The sequence below is a fragment of the Gracilinanus agilis genome, chromosome 2 (genome assembly GCF_016433145.1).
Source record: "Gracilinanus agilis isolate LMUSP501 chromosome 2, AgileGrace, whole genome shotgun sequence".
Classification (NCBI taxonomy): Eukaryota; Metazoa; Chordata; class Mammalia; order Didelphimorphia; family Didelphidae; genus Gracilinanus; species Gracilinanus agilis.
The window spans coordinates 685,052,593-685,067,159 of record NC_058131.1 but is presented as its reverse complement, the minus strand read 5'-3'; the positions used below and the strand labels follow the sequence as shown (position 1 = coordinate 685,067,159).

Below are 14,567 nucleotides of genomic sequence, written 5' to 3'. Positions count from 1 at the left end.
TGTTAAACTGTGAAAGCGGTTACATTTTTTAGCCATGAATCAATGCCCTGAGCTAAGTCCAGCTGCCAATTCCTGACAAGGGGAATGTCTAGATCAGCTTTGACCTCTCTTTGCAGGAGAGCCACCTAGACCTTCAGACCTATTTTCTCTTAGATTATTTTGGAATCTGTATTCTTCCAGGGTTGTGGTCCCAGGATTCTCAGATTCAAATCTGGGTAGTGAGTAGGTACAAAAAAAACCGTTGAGCTTTTGAGCCTCAAAGAGTATATCCTAGAGATTTCCTCAAAGAAAGACCATTTAAAAAAGCTCCCACTGTTATTATGAGTTTTGATGTTGATTGCTGTAAAAGAAAAGAGCAGAATTCCATTTCAAGCCAGAGGGATATATATATTCTTTAGATATTCATTAGACAACAGATTACAGGAGATATGTTAGAATGTAGGTGCCTAAAGGATTTCAAAACCCAGAGAGGTGACACTTTCTGGTGTGAATCAGCATGCCTAAGACTTGACAAGGCCTTCAGGAGAATGGAAATCCAAGGGCATCTCCACATGGCTCACAGCCCCCTGTTGTTCTGAATTCCAAGGAGAGAATCATTGCTTGAAGTGAGGCTAAGATCCATTAGGAGGTGATGACTTTGGCAGCAAAAACAGAAGGAGGTGGAATTGCTAACCAATATATATTGACATTTCACAGACCTTAGAGGGATTTTCTTTCTCTACAGCTCTGTAAGTACAAGACTCCTTGTGGAAAACTTCCATACATTTATATTTGTCATATAGGGCAGGCCTCTTCACACTGTTATTAGAAGAAAATTGGACAAAGATTAGGATGGTCTTAGGAGAACTGATGAACAATTTATTAAAATAAAACTCTTACCCTTATTCCAGACAGCCTCTGATCATGAACCACCCTCTCTCTGCAACCACAACCTGAGCCATCCCAATTCTCCCAACAAATATAGATGGAGAGCCCAATTTGTGCTGGGTGCTAGTATATTCTAAAGCTGACAGTTAAATACCAAACTTGTCCAGAGTCATATGGCTAATAAGTTTCTGATGTGGGAGTTGAATAGAAAAGAATAATAGAACCTAGATTTAAAAAAAAAGGAGAGAACCTAAGTCCAAACCTCTTTTTTTCCTTGACACACAAGAAATTCCAGACTAAATGTTCAAGTGACCTGGCCACTGGAGTCACAGAGATTCTCAGCTTATGACTTGAGATTAAAATAAAAAAATATTCCTAGATTTCAAATATGAAGAGACCTTAGAAGTCATCAGGTCTAAAACTCCCTTCTTCTTTCTTCTCCTCTTCTTCTTCATATTTTTCCTCTCTGACTTCTCTGACATTTCCTTTTACTACCCCTTCTCCTTTTTTTCTCCCCCCCCTACTCTTCTCCCTCCTCCTCATCCTTCTTCTTCTTCCACTTCTTTTTGACAAGTAACAAAACTTAAACTGAGAACAGTCAAGTGACTTGGCCAGGGTCTCACAGATAATCAAGTGATGATTTGAAATTTAAACAGAAAAGTATTCTAGATGCTACATTCAAAAAAGAAAGGACTTTAGTAGTAATCAACTCTAAACTCTTTCTTAAGAGGAGGAAATAGAGACAGGGAGCCATCAAATTATTATCTCAGTGTCACACAAATATGTATGTATCTGAGCAAATTTTTTTTTTAACTTGGGCCTTTCGAACACCAATCCCAGTGCCTTATGCATTGTTTCCACTAGGGAGGTTAAAGTCTTTCTGTCGCCTTCCCTGATGGAATCACATCCAGAATATCATATTCCATTCAAGCAGTAATATGATGGGAAGGAAACTGATCATCTGGGGCATATTTACAGGAGAACCAAAATGGAAACAACTAAAGCGTTGCCTAAAAGGGTCAACACAGGAATCTCAGCCCAAAGAAGGGAAATGTTTGACTAAGGGAAGAGAGAAAAGACTTGCTCAGCTTGCTTGGCCTCAAGGGGCAGAGTTGAGATCTCTGGATGAAGGTTTAGAAGAGTCTTTTTTTGAAATGCAAAGTGAAAAAAGCTTCCAAACACTGAAAAGTCTCCAGAAGGAACAGGAGTTACCCTCACTAAAGCCAATCAACAAAGGCCAAATGGCCACTTATTAGGCAATGGCTTCTAGCTCCCAGACCAATTCTACTCCACGGCCCCAGAAGGTCCTTCCAACTTAGGGATGCTGTGATGTCATGTCTATCTATTTAGGGTTCACTTTGAACTTACTTGACACAGCACTCAATTCCTTGGTTTGTACATGCACAAATCTCACAGTCACCAGATTTCCAATTAGCATGAAATGGGTGCAATACACCTTGAGCATCCTTGCAACCTAAGACAGAACACATGGCAAAATTTCTGTTAAACTGCAAATAATGCCTCTAGAAAAAAAATTTTAACAAATTCCTAAGGTTATCTTGAATGGTACATCAACACATCCCAACAATGGAAAATCTGGGCCATTTAAAAAAACCTCTTACCTTCTATCTTAGAATCAATACTGTGTATCCCTTCCAAGAGAGAAGAGCAGTAAGGGCTAGGTAATGGGGATTAAGTGACTTGCCCAGGGTCACACATAGGAAGTGTCTAAGGAAAGATTTGAACCCAGGATCTCCCATGACTAGGCCAAGCACTCTGTCCTTTGAGCCACCTTCCTGCTCCAATTTGGACCAATTTTAAAGACTTCAAAAGGAAGTTCTACAGTTTCCCTTGGCAACATCCTCCAAAACATGACAGCCCATAAAGTCAACAATAGCCCTAAAATGATTTAATAAGCCTTCATAGTAACAACTGGAAATATTGAATACTCTTCTTTGGAAGATATATGATAGCAGATCAACACTAGGACATAAACTCCATGATGGCAAGAATTTTTCTTAGAGTTCCTTTTTCTATCCATCTTAATTTTCTTCCCATAATTTATTTTGCCTTTGAAGCTGCAACATTTTGCACCCAGGAGATATTTAATAGGTGCTTTTTTAATTGAGTGACTAGGTAAGTGCCTGAGCCCAGAGAGGTCTCTTCATTGGCCCAGCAGCCCAAAGGAAGTCAATGGCCAGAGGTGGGATTTAAACTCAAGTCTTCCTGACCCCAATCCTAGCTCTCTCACCATTATACCATCCTTCCTTTTAGAAACATATCATACATAGAGGTCATATCTTGAAATTTTAGAGTAGAAGCAGATTGGGGAGGAAAGACCTTTTATGTGTGTTTCAGTAGTTGCTTCTTTTCTCCATCTTGGCACATCTATAGGTTAAATCCATTTTTCCCACCCTTTGCCTACTATTTCCATTCCATGGATCTTGGATCTTATGGACACAGATACACTATTCAAGCCTGTCCCAGTCCCTCTTTTCATACTAAACAAATCTTCCTATCTCTAGAAATCAGAAAGAGTGGTCAAAGATTTACCTTTTGTAACTCTTGCTTGGTTTTAAAATCTTTGCTCTCAGACATCTGACAAGTACACTATTCTTTGTTCTATAGTTTCCTTCTTTATATTCAAGTCATTCACCCACACTGAATTTATCTTGGTGTAGGGTGTGAGATGTTGATCTAAACCTAGTCTATCCCATATTGTTTTCCAATTTTCCCAACATTTTTTGTCAAATAGTGGATTTTTGTCCCAAAAGTTGGGGTCTTTAGGTTTATCATATACTGTCTTGCTGACATCACTTACCCCAAGTCTATTCTACTGATACTCCCTTCTGTCTCTTAGCCAGTACCATATTGTTTTGATGACCACTGCTTTATAGTGTAGCTTAATATCTGGTACTGCTAGGCCACCTTCCTTCATGTTTTTTTTTCATTATTTCCCTTGATATTCTTGATCTTTTGTTATTCCAAATGAAATTTGTTATAGTTTTTCCTAATTCAGTAAAGAAGTTTTTTGGTAATTTGATAGGTATGGCGCTAAATAGGTAAATTAATTTGGGTAGAATGGTCATTTTTATTATGTCAGCTCATCCTACCCATGAACAATTAATGGCTTTCCAATTGTTGAGATCCAGTTTTATTTGTTTGGAAAGTGTTTTGTAGTTGTTTTCGTATAATTGCTGTGTTTATTTTGGTAGATAGATTCCCAAGTATTTTATATTGTCTAGAGTGATTTTAAATGTATTTCTCTTTCTAACTCTTGCTGCTGTGATGTGTTGGAAATACATAGAAATGCTGATGATTTTTGTACATTTGTAAATAATTTTGATTATATTAAATTAAAAAGGTTTTGTACAAAGAAAAACAATGCAACCAAAATCACAAGGGAAACAACAAACTAGGAAAAAATCTTTATAATTAAAAATTCTGACAGAGGTCTAATTACTCAAATATACAAGGAACTAAATCAATTGTATAAAAAAATCAAGCCATTCCCCAATTGATAAATGGGCAAGGGACATGAATAGGCAATTTTCAGATAAAGAAATCAAAACTATCAATAAGCACATGAGAAGGTGTTCTAAATCTCTAATAATTAGAGAAATACAAAACAAAACAACTCTGACATATCATCTCATACCTAGGAGATTGGTTAAAATGATAGCAGGGGAGAGTAATGAATGTTGGAGGGGATGTGGCAAAATTGGGACATTAATGCATTGCTAGTGAAGTTGTGAACTGATCCAACCATTCTGGATGGCAATTTGGAACTATTCCCAAAGAGCACTAAAAGAATGCCTGCCCTTTGATCCAGCCATACCATTGTTGGGTTTGTACCCCAAAGAGATCATAGATAAAAAGACTTGTACAAAAAATATTTATAGCCACGCTTTTTGTGGTAGCAAAAAACTGGAAAATGAGGATATGCCCTTCAATTGGGAACTGGCTAAACTGGTATATGCTGGTGATGGAATATTATTGTGCTCAAAGGAATAATAAACTGGAGGAGTTCCATGTGAACTGGAAAGACCTCCAGGAATTGATGCAGAGTGAAAGGAGCAGAGCCAGAAGAACATTGTACACAGAGACTGATACACTGTGGTAAAATTGAATGTAATGGACTTCTGTACTAGCAGCAATACAATGACCCAGGACAATTCTGAGGGATTTATGGAAAAGATGCTAAAAAAAAGATTTACCTTTTGGTGGATTCCCTTCAGTGGACTCCAACCAAATAAAGGTGCACTGAGCATCACATAATGTCACAATGATAGTCCAGGTAAGGAGAACACCTAGTACAGTATTCTATTTTTTTAATGGAATGAAAGGTTAGTCAAGTGGAAGAATAACTGGGCTTCTTTTCAAAGAATTAAAGCAATCTTCTTTTTTTTCAACATTTACCACCCAATATACTGACCCTCTTCCTAATAATGAATACTTCCTTTATGACTCAAGTCTCACCTACATATGGAATGAGCAGTGGGAATGAGAACCCTGAGAACCAGCAGGTTTCCCTGAATAGATTTGGGTATGTATCTGCAACAGGAAACTGGTGGTGCCACACTAGAGACTCTAGAACAGTGATTCCCAAAGTGGGCACTACCACCCCCTGGTGGGTGCTACAGCAATCCAGGAGGGCAGTGATGGTCACAGGTGCATTTATCTTTCCTATTAATTGCTATTAAATTTTTTAAATTAATTTCCAGGGGGATACGTAATATTTTTTCTGGAAAGGGGGCAGTAGGCCAAAAAAGTTTGGGAATCCCTGCTCTAGAACAAGCTATTCCCTTACTCTGTACACCCCTATGTTGTGGGCATGAGTCCCCAGGAATGGATCAACTAAACTGAAGAGAGAAGCCCATGATGATCACTCCCCTGCTGCTCAAGACTGTCTTCCAAAGCTCAAGGTGATGTGCTCTCCTGCCCCCCATGCTCTAGAACCACAAGGAGAGGGTCAGTAAGGTCTATGCATGAAAAGAGTGAGATCCATTTCTCTCATCTGTCTGAAGAACCCTTTAAGTTCTGGAAGCTGGTTTTGTCTTTTCTTTTTCTTCTTGTTTTTCACTGAAAAGACTCAGCATTTTTAAAATTAAAGACAAGCTTTAGGACTGTAAAAGAAATGGGCCCCAGGGTTGTTACAATATAATCTAAATGGTTGTGGGTACACACACTGGGTTGAAGGAGAGACAGGACCAGGATAGGGAGACCAGAGTACACAGCTAAGCTGCTCCTAACTGACAAGAATGGCTGTTGACCAACTGTCAGCCAGCTCACCACTAGGCCAGAGTCTTTGAAACCAGCAGGCAAGATAAAAGGTTTTAACAGTTTTAATTATGTTCAACTAAAATAAAGGTGGGATAGGGGATTCTACACTAAAACCTAAATGGCAAACCACAGGGCAAGGGGAGGACTTCTCTACTCTAATCTTAGTGATCTAAGCAGGTAGAGCCCAAAGGAGCAGTAATGGAGTCTCTTTGACCAGCACAGCTAAAGGGCTGAGGGTGGCTTTGGGGTTCTCATGGTAATCCACAGATGATCATAGGATGCCAAAAGTCAAGGTGGTCCAAAGTATCCAAGCAGAGAGAGTAAGCTTGAGATGCTGTCCACCATATCCCAAACTCCTCCTCCACCTGGTGCTGCTGCTCTGTAGGTCTTGTCCCCTTGCTAGATGCCACCACCACTCAGGATCCCAGGCTGAGATCTCCCAGGGCTAGCAACAGTTTGTGCCAACCACTAATGGAGTCTCTCTCAGGGCACACGCAACTTCCTGCTCCTTCATTCCATCTTGGAATGCTCCAGTCCTTCCTGCTAGGTCCATCCTTAATAATTAATTACTAACTAATCTTCCTCACAACAGGACACTAGAGGTTAAGTCATCAAATTTGATCTCAGACAATTAGTTGTGTGTCCCCTGACAAGTCACTTAGCAACTCTGACTCACTTCCTCATCTGTTAAATGGGGACAATGATAGCTTCCCAGGGTTGTTGTATGCATCAAATGAGAGAATATTCAAAAAGTTCTATGAGCTGTTAACTACAATAATGATAACAAGACAGAAACCAGCATAGCAAAGTCAACCCACCCAGTTCAACTCATGTCTCTCTGGCCCCAGCCCCATCAATTTACAGCTAGAGAGGAACTACTAGGTCAGTGATTCTAGTACTGTCTTTTTACAAATCAAGAAACCAATCAAATCAAGACTTGACTTGTTCTCATTGACCAGCTAATGGCATCTGCCTCCAAATATCCATCTGATGTCCCTCTGAGTACATTACCTCCTGTCTACAGAGTCACTTACTTTTCTGACAGGAGTAAAAGAATGCTGTGTAGCCCTGGCCAAGGCACTTTTGTCTCTGTATGCTTCAGTTTCCTATTCTGTAAAATGGAGATAATAATAGCACTTACCTCCCAGTGGGGGTTATGGGGACTTAATGAGATAACAATTATGCCTGGCACATAGTAGATATCATATAAAGGTTAGCAAGTATTACTGATTTTGACTTTTGATTATTATAACAATAAAGTTGCTATTATTAAGAATAAACACATTGGGGTTTGCTATGTGACTCAGTAGATAGAGAGCCAGGCTGGGAGCAGGGAGATCCTAGGTTCAAATCTAGCCACAGACACTTCCTAACTGTGGGACTCTAGGCAACTCACTTAATTAACCCCAATTGCCTACTGCTCTTCTCACTTGGAACCAATACTGAGTATCAATTCTGAAACAGAAAGCTAAGAGGTTTTTTTTTAATATAAAAATTGTTAATACATTTTGTCTCCGTTTTGGAATCAAAATTGATTATCACATTTCATCTTATTTAGAATACTTTTAAGGACTTTTTTCTTTTCTTGTCCATTACTATACTACTTATCCACATTATTTTCCTACTTCCTTTACTCTGCATCATATCATTCAGATTTCTCCACACTTCCCTACTTTCCTCATATTTGTCACTTCATAAAGGCTCATGATGCATCATTCCATTCACATACCACAATGAAGTCAGATTGGGACTATGAATTCTAGTACTTAGAACAAATTTCTTTGAAGAGAAAAGAGTTTTGGGAAAGAAGGAAGGAAATTGACAGGGAAGGGGATGCTGACACAGAGTAAGTAATGCCTGACAATGGGTCCAGGCGTATTGGGGGAATGGGTAGACTCCTGCTGGGGTAGGGGGTGGGAGAGGGGCTTTATGGCAATGAGACTTTAGGTATGGCACACCATGGCAGGAATTGTGCCAAGTTACAGTTTACAATTGAGTTAAAAAAAATAACATATCTAAGATTTAATGGATAGTAGGGGGCTGCAGGGGAACAACTGTCTCTACCAGGCAGGTGAACTGCTTGGCTGCTTTTAGCCTGAGATAGTTAAGCAAGAGATTGACAAATGATATATATGAGAGGCAGGACAAGAACCCTGTATTGCCTCACTCCCAGGTGAGCTGCCCATCCACTATATCATGCTGCCTCTCTTCAGGGAGCCCATGAAGAAAACCACCAAGCAGCCTCAGTGATAACTGGCAGCTTTCAGCAGGAACCCAAATGCCCAAATCCCAAAAAACCGCAGTGTTCCTTCCCTTCCCTTTCCAACATGAACCTGTACTTACCATGGTGTCTTAGCAGTTTCTCTCTTCTGTTGATCCTACAGGGAGCCAGGTCAGGATTATATAGAAGGTGATTGCAATCATTTAGCAATAACATTGAAGAGGAAATATAACACATAAAAAAATGACAAATATTAATGTATAAACTGAGGGAAGGTGGCCAAATGGAAGGAATGGGAGACTATGAATTATTCAATGTATAATGGACCCACTCTTCACCCTCACTTAAATTGCCTGTCCTATGCCTATAAAAATATTAAAATGCCATTATTGCCGCATTGGATCAAAATGATACTCTCACATAGTTCAGGGCTGTGGCTCTGATTACGCTTTGAAGGGATGTTTTGGGAGAACTTGGTCATCCTCCAAGGTATGGCCCTCAACAAATTGGGAGCTCCTCTCCAAACATTCCATACTCCTTCTCCCTAATAATAATCCACAATTCATTCTGAGGAAAAGATTCCCTAGAGCCTGTTTCCCATTTCCTACCTCCAACCCTTTGCATGAGGCTCCTGTCCCCAATGTCTATTCCTCACATTATACTCTGGAAAACCCTCCTTCCTTTCAAGATACACAAGTGATCCTCCCAGAAGCATTTCTTGGTTTCCTCCTCTCTGAGAATATATATATTCTTTTAGTTATGTACCCTTCGGTTTGTATTCTTGAGTATGCATATAACCACTCTGTGTGTCTCCAATATTCCTCCTCTTAGAATATGAGTACCACCAGGGGAGGAACATTTTAGTCAGTGGTTCCCAAACTTTTTTGGCCTACCACCCCCTTTCCAGAAAAAAATATTACTTATCCCCATGGAAATTAATTTTTTTTAATTTTAATAGCAATTCATAGGAAAGATAAATGCACCTGTGGCTATCACCACCTTCCTGGATCGCTGCAGCACCCACCTGGGGGCAGTGGCACCAACTTTGGGAATCACTGCTGTAGATGCTTCTGAGGTAGTAGGTGGTTCTGGTTTTGAAGAGAGACTACAGGCAAAGAGGCCAATTATGAGCTATATTACAATGGACTGGTTGAGAGTTAACCAGAGCCTGTACTGGTATAATGGCTGTGTAAGTGAAGAATCAGAGAATTCCATGAAAGCTGGAAGGGCCTCTGAAAGCCAGCTAGTCTTCCATGTAGAGAAAGGGAATTCCCACCATGACAAACACAGCAAGTGGATCTCCAGCCTCTGCTCTCCTTGAAAATGTCCAATGAGGGGGACCATACCACCCCTCTGGAAACACTCTTCTATTTCTAGATTAATTATTAGGGGGATTCCTGACATTCAATCTAAAGTGCTTCTTTGTGACTTCACCCACTCTTCTTGTTTCTGCCTTCCAGGGCCAAACAAACCAAGTCTAATCCATTTACACGTGGCCGCCTTTTATTTCCTTGAAGTCAGCATTTATAGGTCCCCTGATTCTTCTTCATGCCAAACTTCCTTGGTTCCTTCAACAGCTGGTCTTCTGTCCTTCACCATCCTGGTTGCTATTCTCTGGACTCTCTCCAGCTTATTAATGTTCTTCTGAAACTATGGTGGTCAGAACTAAACACATAACGCACAGGACTATAGCCAAGGACAGAGTCTTTGCCTCCCTTTTTCTAGAAGTTCTTCTCCTTTCAATGCCCCCCAAGATCACATGAGTGTCTCTGGCTACCATGTCACCCTGCTGACACCAATCTTTGTCAGAACAATCAGTCTAATCATGCTTCTCTCATGCTATGCTTATGCATACTTATGTGTGACTTTCTGTACCCAAGAGTGACTTCACATTTATCCCTATTAAATTTCATCTCATCTGGCACATCCCAATGTTTTTACCTGTCAAGAGTTTTTTTGGGTGCTGACTATCATCTACTGAGTCAGTTCTCCCTCAAAGCTTTGTTCCCTCTATAAATTTCATAAGGATGCTATATGTCCTTATTCACCTAACCTCTCATGTCCATTGACTCATATGTTCTTGACATATTCTGATCAATAGTTATGTTGTTTTCTTTGAATATATGAGTCTCCTTGCTATCTGGTATGCATCTTATGTATAATGAGGATTTGATAAAAAAGAGCTAAGCCAGTGAACATAAATGAAGGGTTATTTTTCCCCTTTTAGAGCAATCAGGGAACTAGCTTCCATTCTGAACCCTTAAAAATCCTATGGCTGGATATTTTCAAGGGTTGACAGATAAATAAAATGCTAGCCCAATAATGTCTTGGAAGAAGTACACATCACACCATCTGCATGGTGTTGCATTCTACCTGTTCCTCCTCTACCCAAAAAAAAAAGGAAAGAAAATTTTAGGCAAACTATTTTTCTTTTTTCTTTGAAATGGCTTTAAAATAGTTGTTGATATCTTTTGATATTATGTCACCTACATTTTCAAATATTTTTCTAGATCCTTCTTCCTCATTCAGGAAAAGTCACTTTAAAAAAATTTTTAAAAGAAAGATCAATTCAGCAAAAAAAAATAATAACAAACATCAACCTGGTTGATAATATATCAAAATTTCCACATCCCATAGTCACCCCCAACTGCAAAGAAAGGAAAGAGAGGCACTTTCTCTTCACTTCTATGAAGTCAAACTTGATCTTTTTAACTACATGACACTTTCATTTTTTTATCTCTTCCACTTCCCTGGTTATAGTCACTTTGTCTATGGTTTTGCTGATTCTGCTTACTTTCCTCTGCATCAGTTCATATAATTATTCAAAGACTTCTCTAAATTCTTTATATTCATCATCTCTATAATACAGTTAATATTCCATTACAATATTGAGCCACAATCAGTTTAGTCACTCCCAAATCAATGGGCATCTAATTTCTTTCCATTAATTTGCTACAACATAAATAATAACTTTTATATAGTATCCATATACTATTATATAGAAATGAGGCAATCTGGGTAGTGAGGAGAGATAAAGGTGATATGGGTGATTTGGAGGAGGAATGAAGGGGATAGCTGAGTGTAGAAAAGGGATGAATGAAGTAGGTATATATAAAGGTAAGGGAATGAATGGGAGAATATAGGAGGGCAGCTCAAACAGGCTTATTCACTGAGGCTAGAGACAGAGGGTACTGAGAGGAAAATAGGCTGGGTTCTTCAGGCAGGGAAGGTATCTCTATGGTACAAGAAGAATTGGGCCAGTCAGAAATGTTTTATATCTGGCTGGAGGGTTTCTCTTATTAATTTCTAAAGTCCCTTGAGGGAGGAGTCAAGAGGCTCCTCCCTGCCAGTGAAACTGATGTCAGCAGGAAGTCTCTGCTGGGTACTTCCTGCCCAAGATGGATGCCTAGGTTTCCCTCAAGAAAATAAAAGGAAAAGTAATTCTTCCCTCTTCAGCCTTTGTCTTAATCTTCAATACAATGATTCACCAGAGGCTTTGTATAGGTAACAAAGGGGATTTATTAATGTCAGGGAAAAATCAGAGGGAAAGAGGTTTTAGGTTTTCTAACTGCTGGTAAGGAGAAGGCTGGTGCTGGGGGATGGGTCACAGGAGAGGGTTAGACTGAGAGAGTCCAGCTCTCCCAGTCAGGAAGGTTTGACTGCCTTTGAAGTAAAGTATTTATCAAATCAATAAATTAGGAGTGGCTTGATTTAGGATGCCCTACTTGCCTACCAAAACTAAATCCATGATGTCCAACCACCAATCCCACCCTTCCTCCCAGGGCCCACAGGGAAATTCAGGGGAAATAGCAAGGATGTAGATGGAGAGATCAGGGAGAGGTCCAGAGAAATCAGCTAGGTCCAAATGCCCCCAAAGACAAATAAGCCCAGGCCAAAGCAAAAGCCAAAAGGCAAAAAGCCAAAGCCAAAAAGCAAAAGCCCCTCAGTTGGAACTTCAGCACTATTTATAGCTTCAGGCTCCAACTGCCTTTCTGAACATTCTAAAACCCTAATTTGCCAGGGCTCCTTACAGTTGAATTTGCAAAAGCCAAAAGCTTCTGCTAGCAACCCTCCATTATAATACTAAGCTGAATACATTTTTACAAATATTCTTTCTTTCGGCCCTCACAACAACCATAGGATGTATTAATATGTATTAATATGCACTTTACTGTTGAGAAAACTAAGGCAAACAAAAGTTAAGAGATTTGACCAGAATCACACTCCTGGAGTGTCAAAGACTGGATTTGAACTGAGGTCTTCTTGATTAGAAGCTCAATACACTCTTCACTGTGCCACCTGGATGCCTCATAAAAGGTGATGCTATGAAAATTGTGATGTCAATGGACTTCTGTCTCTGACATCCCACCTTGATTTTGCAGGGTCAAAAGTTTTAGATATTTTATTCATTCTTTTTGTTATCATTCCAAATTGCTTTCCAGAATGGTGATTCCCCAAATAGTTAATTAATATACTTTTATTTCCATGGTCCATAAACTCTTTCATTTCAGTCATGGTACTGGGATTATTAAACATAATATGTACATGAAAAACACTATTGGAACACAGCTAAGAATCCTATTGGACTGATGTGAGGTGGTGTCTGAGGGTCAAAAGGCAGTACAGCTTGTCTAAAGGAAAAATATCCAAATAGGTACAGGACAAATATTTGCCAAGTGAATAGGCAGTCAGAAATTTTGTGATTGCCTGTGTTCATCGCACCAAAAGAACTGACAGTTCTCATGAAATCATCAGCAAGCTTACCATAAGATTAGAACTGCCAGGAAGTGACTCCTGGAATCATTAGACAGAAAAGTATCTGACATGCCAATATACAGTGATATATTTGCCATACTTCAGTCATCCAAAATGGTTTCTCTGAAATGATTCATTTAATTGTAAATTAAAGAGAGAAAAACTCACCTTTCCAAAAGAATTAATGGAAAAGGTTTCCACCCCTCTCATTTTTTGTATAATCTGATTTTAAAGTCAGTAAGTAAACTCAAAGTAAACTTTAAAGTAAACTCAAAAAACTTAAGAGTGCTCTGAGTCTCTGATTTGGAAGGGACTTCAGAAGCCATCTCATCCCATCTGTCCCTAACAAGAAATGTCTTCTAAACATCATTCATATCTAACCTCCAGTGAAGGGAAGAAGCTCACTGATTTTCTAGGCAGCCCATTGAATGTTGGGATAGCTCTAAATATTAGCAAATTTTTTCTTCATTGATCCTAAATTTGCTCACTGTTCCTGGTCTTATCATCTAAGGCCAAGCAGCAGAAGTCTACTCCCTCTTCCATACGTTATCATATTCAAATGCTTGAAGTTACCCATCATGCCCTCCCTTCTCCTTCAGACTGAAGACGACCGTGGTATCCAGGTGGTCCTCAGTTGAAATGGTTTCAAGTCTCCTTATTATGTGCATCTCAAAAAATACTTCAAGGTTTCACCTATGACTAGATCCTAGTTGGCAGTTGTTTGTATTTGACTACTCACTGACCAGGGAAGTCCCTGTGTCCCCAACAGTGGCATTGGTCATTGCTATACTGAGTTAGGAATACGAAGTTAGCATACTTCCTCTAAGGCAAGTAAGTAAGGTTAGCAAACTTTCCTAGGAACCAAAACCCTGCGTTTGAGAAAGTGGGTCTCGGTCAAGATCAACTGTGGAATGACTGTTCCTAAGGGTCCTCTCCTACTCAGTCACTGTGAATTTTGCCAACAACAAAAAACACCTATGAGGGCAATGACCCAGGAGAGGTGAGATCTCAATGGGGACCCACTGCCTAAGCCCCTGAATTATTTCTCTGGGACTACAGAGTGGGGGAGGCACACTCACAATTCCTGTGAGTAATTAACAGACTGAATGGAGACTTTTGGAGTGCATAGATTCTTTCTGGACATTCCTCACACATGATTTCCCCATAAACATAGTCCAAATAGATCCATAACATGATTTACTCTGAACTTAGATGAAATTCAAGAAAGGGGGTTTGAGGTCATTTTCTACCTTGAGCCTGAGAATCTGGGCCCAGCTTTCTACTTCAGGAACAACTGTAAAGAAATGATGTGGGGCCTGAAATACTCAGCCTGGCCTTGAAACCTCTCCACAGCTGGCCCACACCTATGTTCCTACACTCCACAGCCTTTAGAATCCAGCCCCCCTGGCCTCCTTACTCTTCTCTCTGGCCCCTCTCTACA

General features: G+C 39.8%; 1 protein-coding gene across 1 annotated transcript in view; it reads right to left on the bottom strand.

Moving 5' to 3' along the window:
- Nucleotides 1–668: 668 nt before the first annotated feature.
- Nucleotides 669–14,567, bottom strand: part of LOC123234371 (beta-microseminoprotein-like) — a 37,974-nt gene continuing 24,075 nt past the window's right edge. The window contains exons 2-4 of the mRNA XM_044660277.1: nt 5,085–5,190; nt 2,236–2,341; nt 669–798 (exon numbers count right to left, since the gene is read on the bottom strand). Coding sequence (XP_044516212.1) covers nt 669–798; nt 2,236–2,341; nt 5,085–5,190 — 342 coding nt within the window. The remainder of the gene's footprint in view (nt 799–2,235; nt 2,342–5,084; nt 5,191–14,567) is intronic.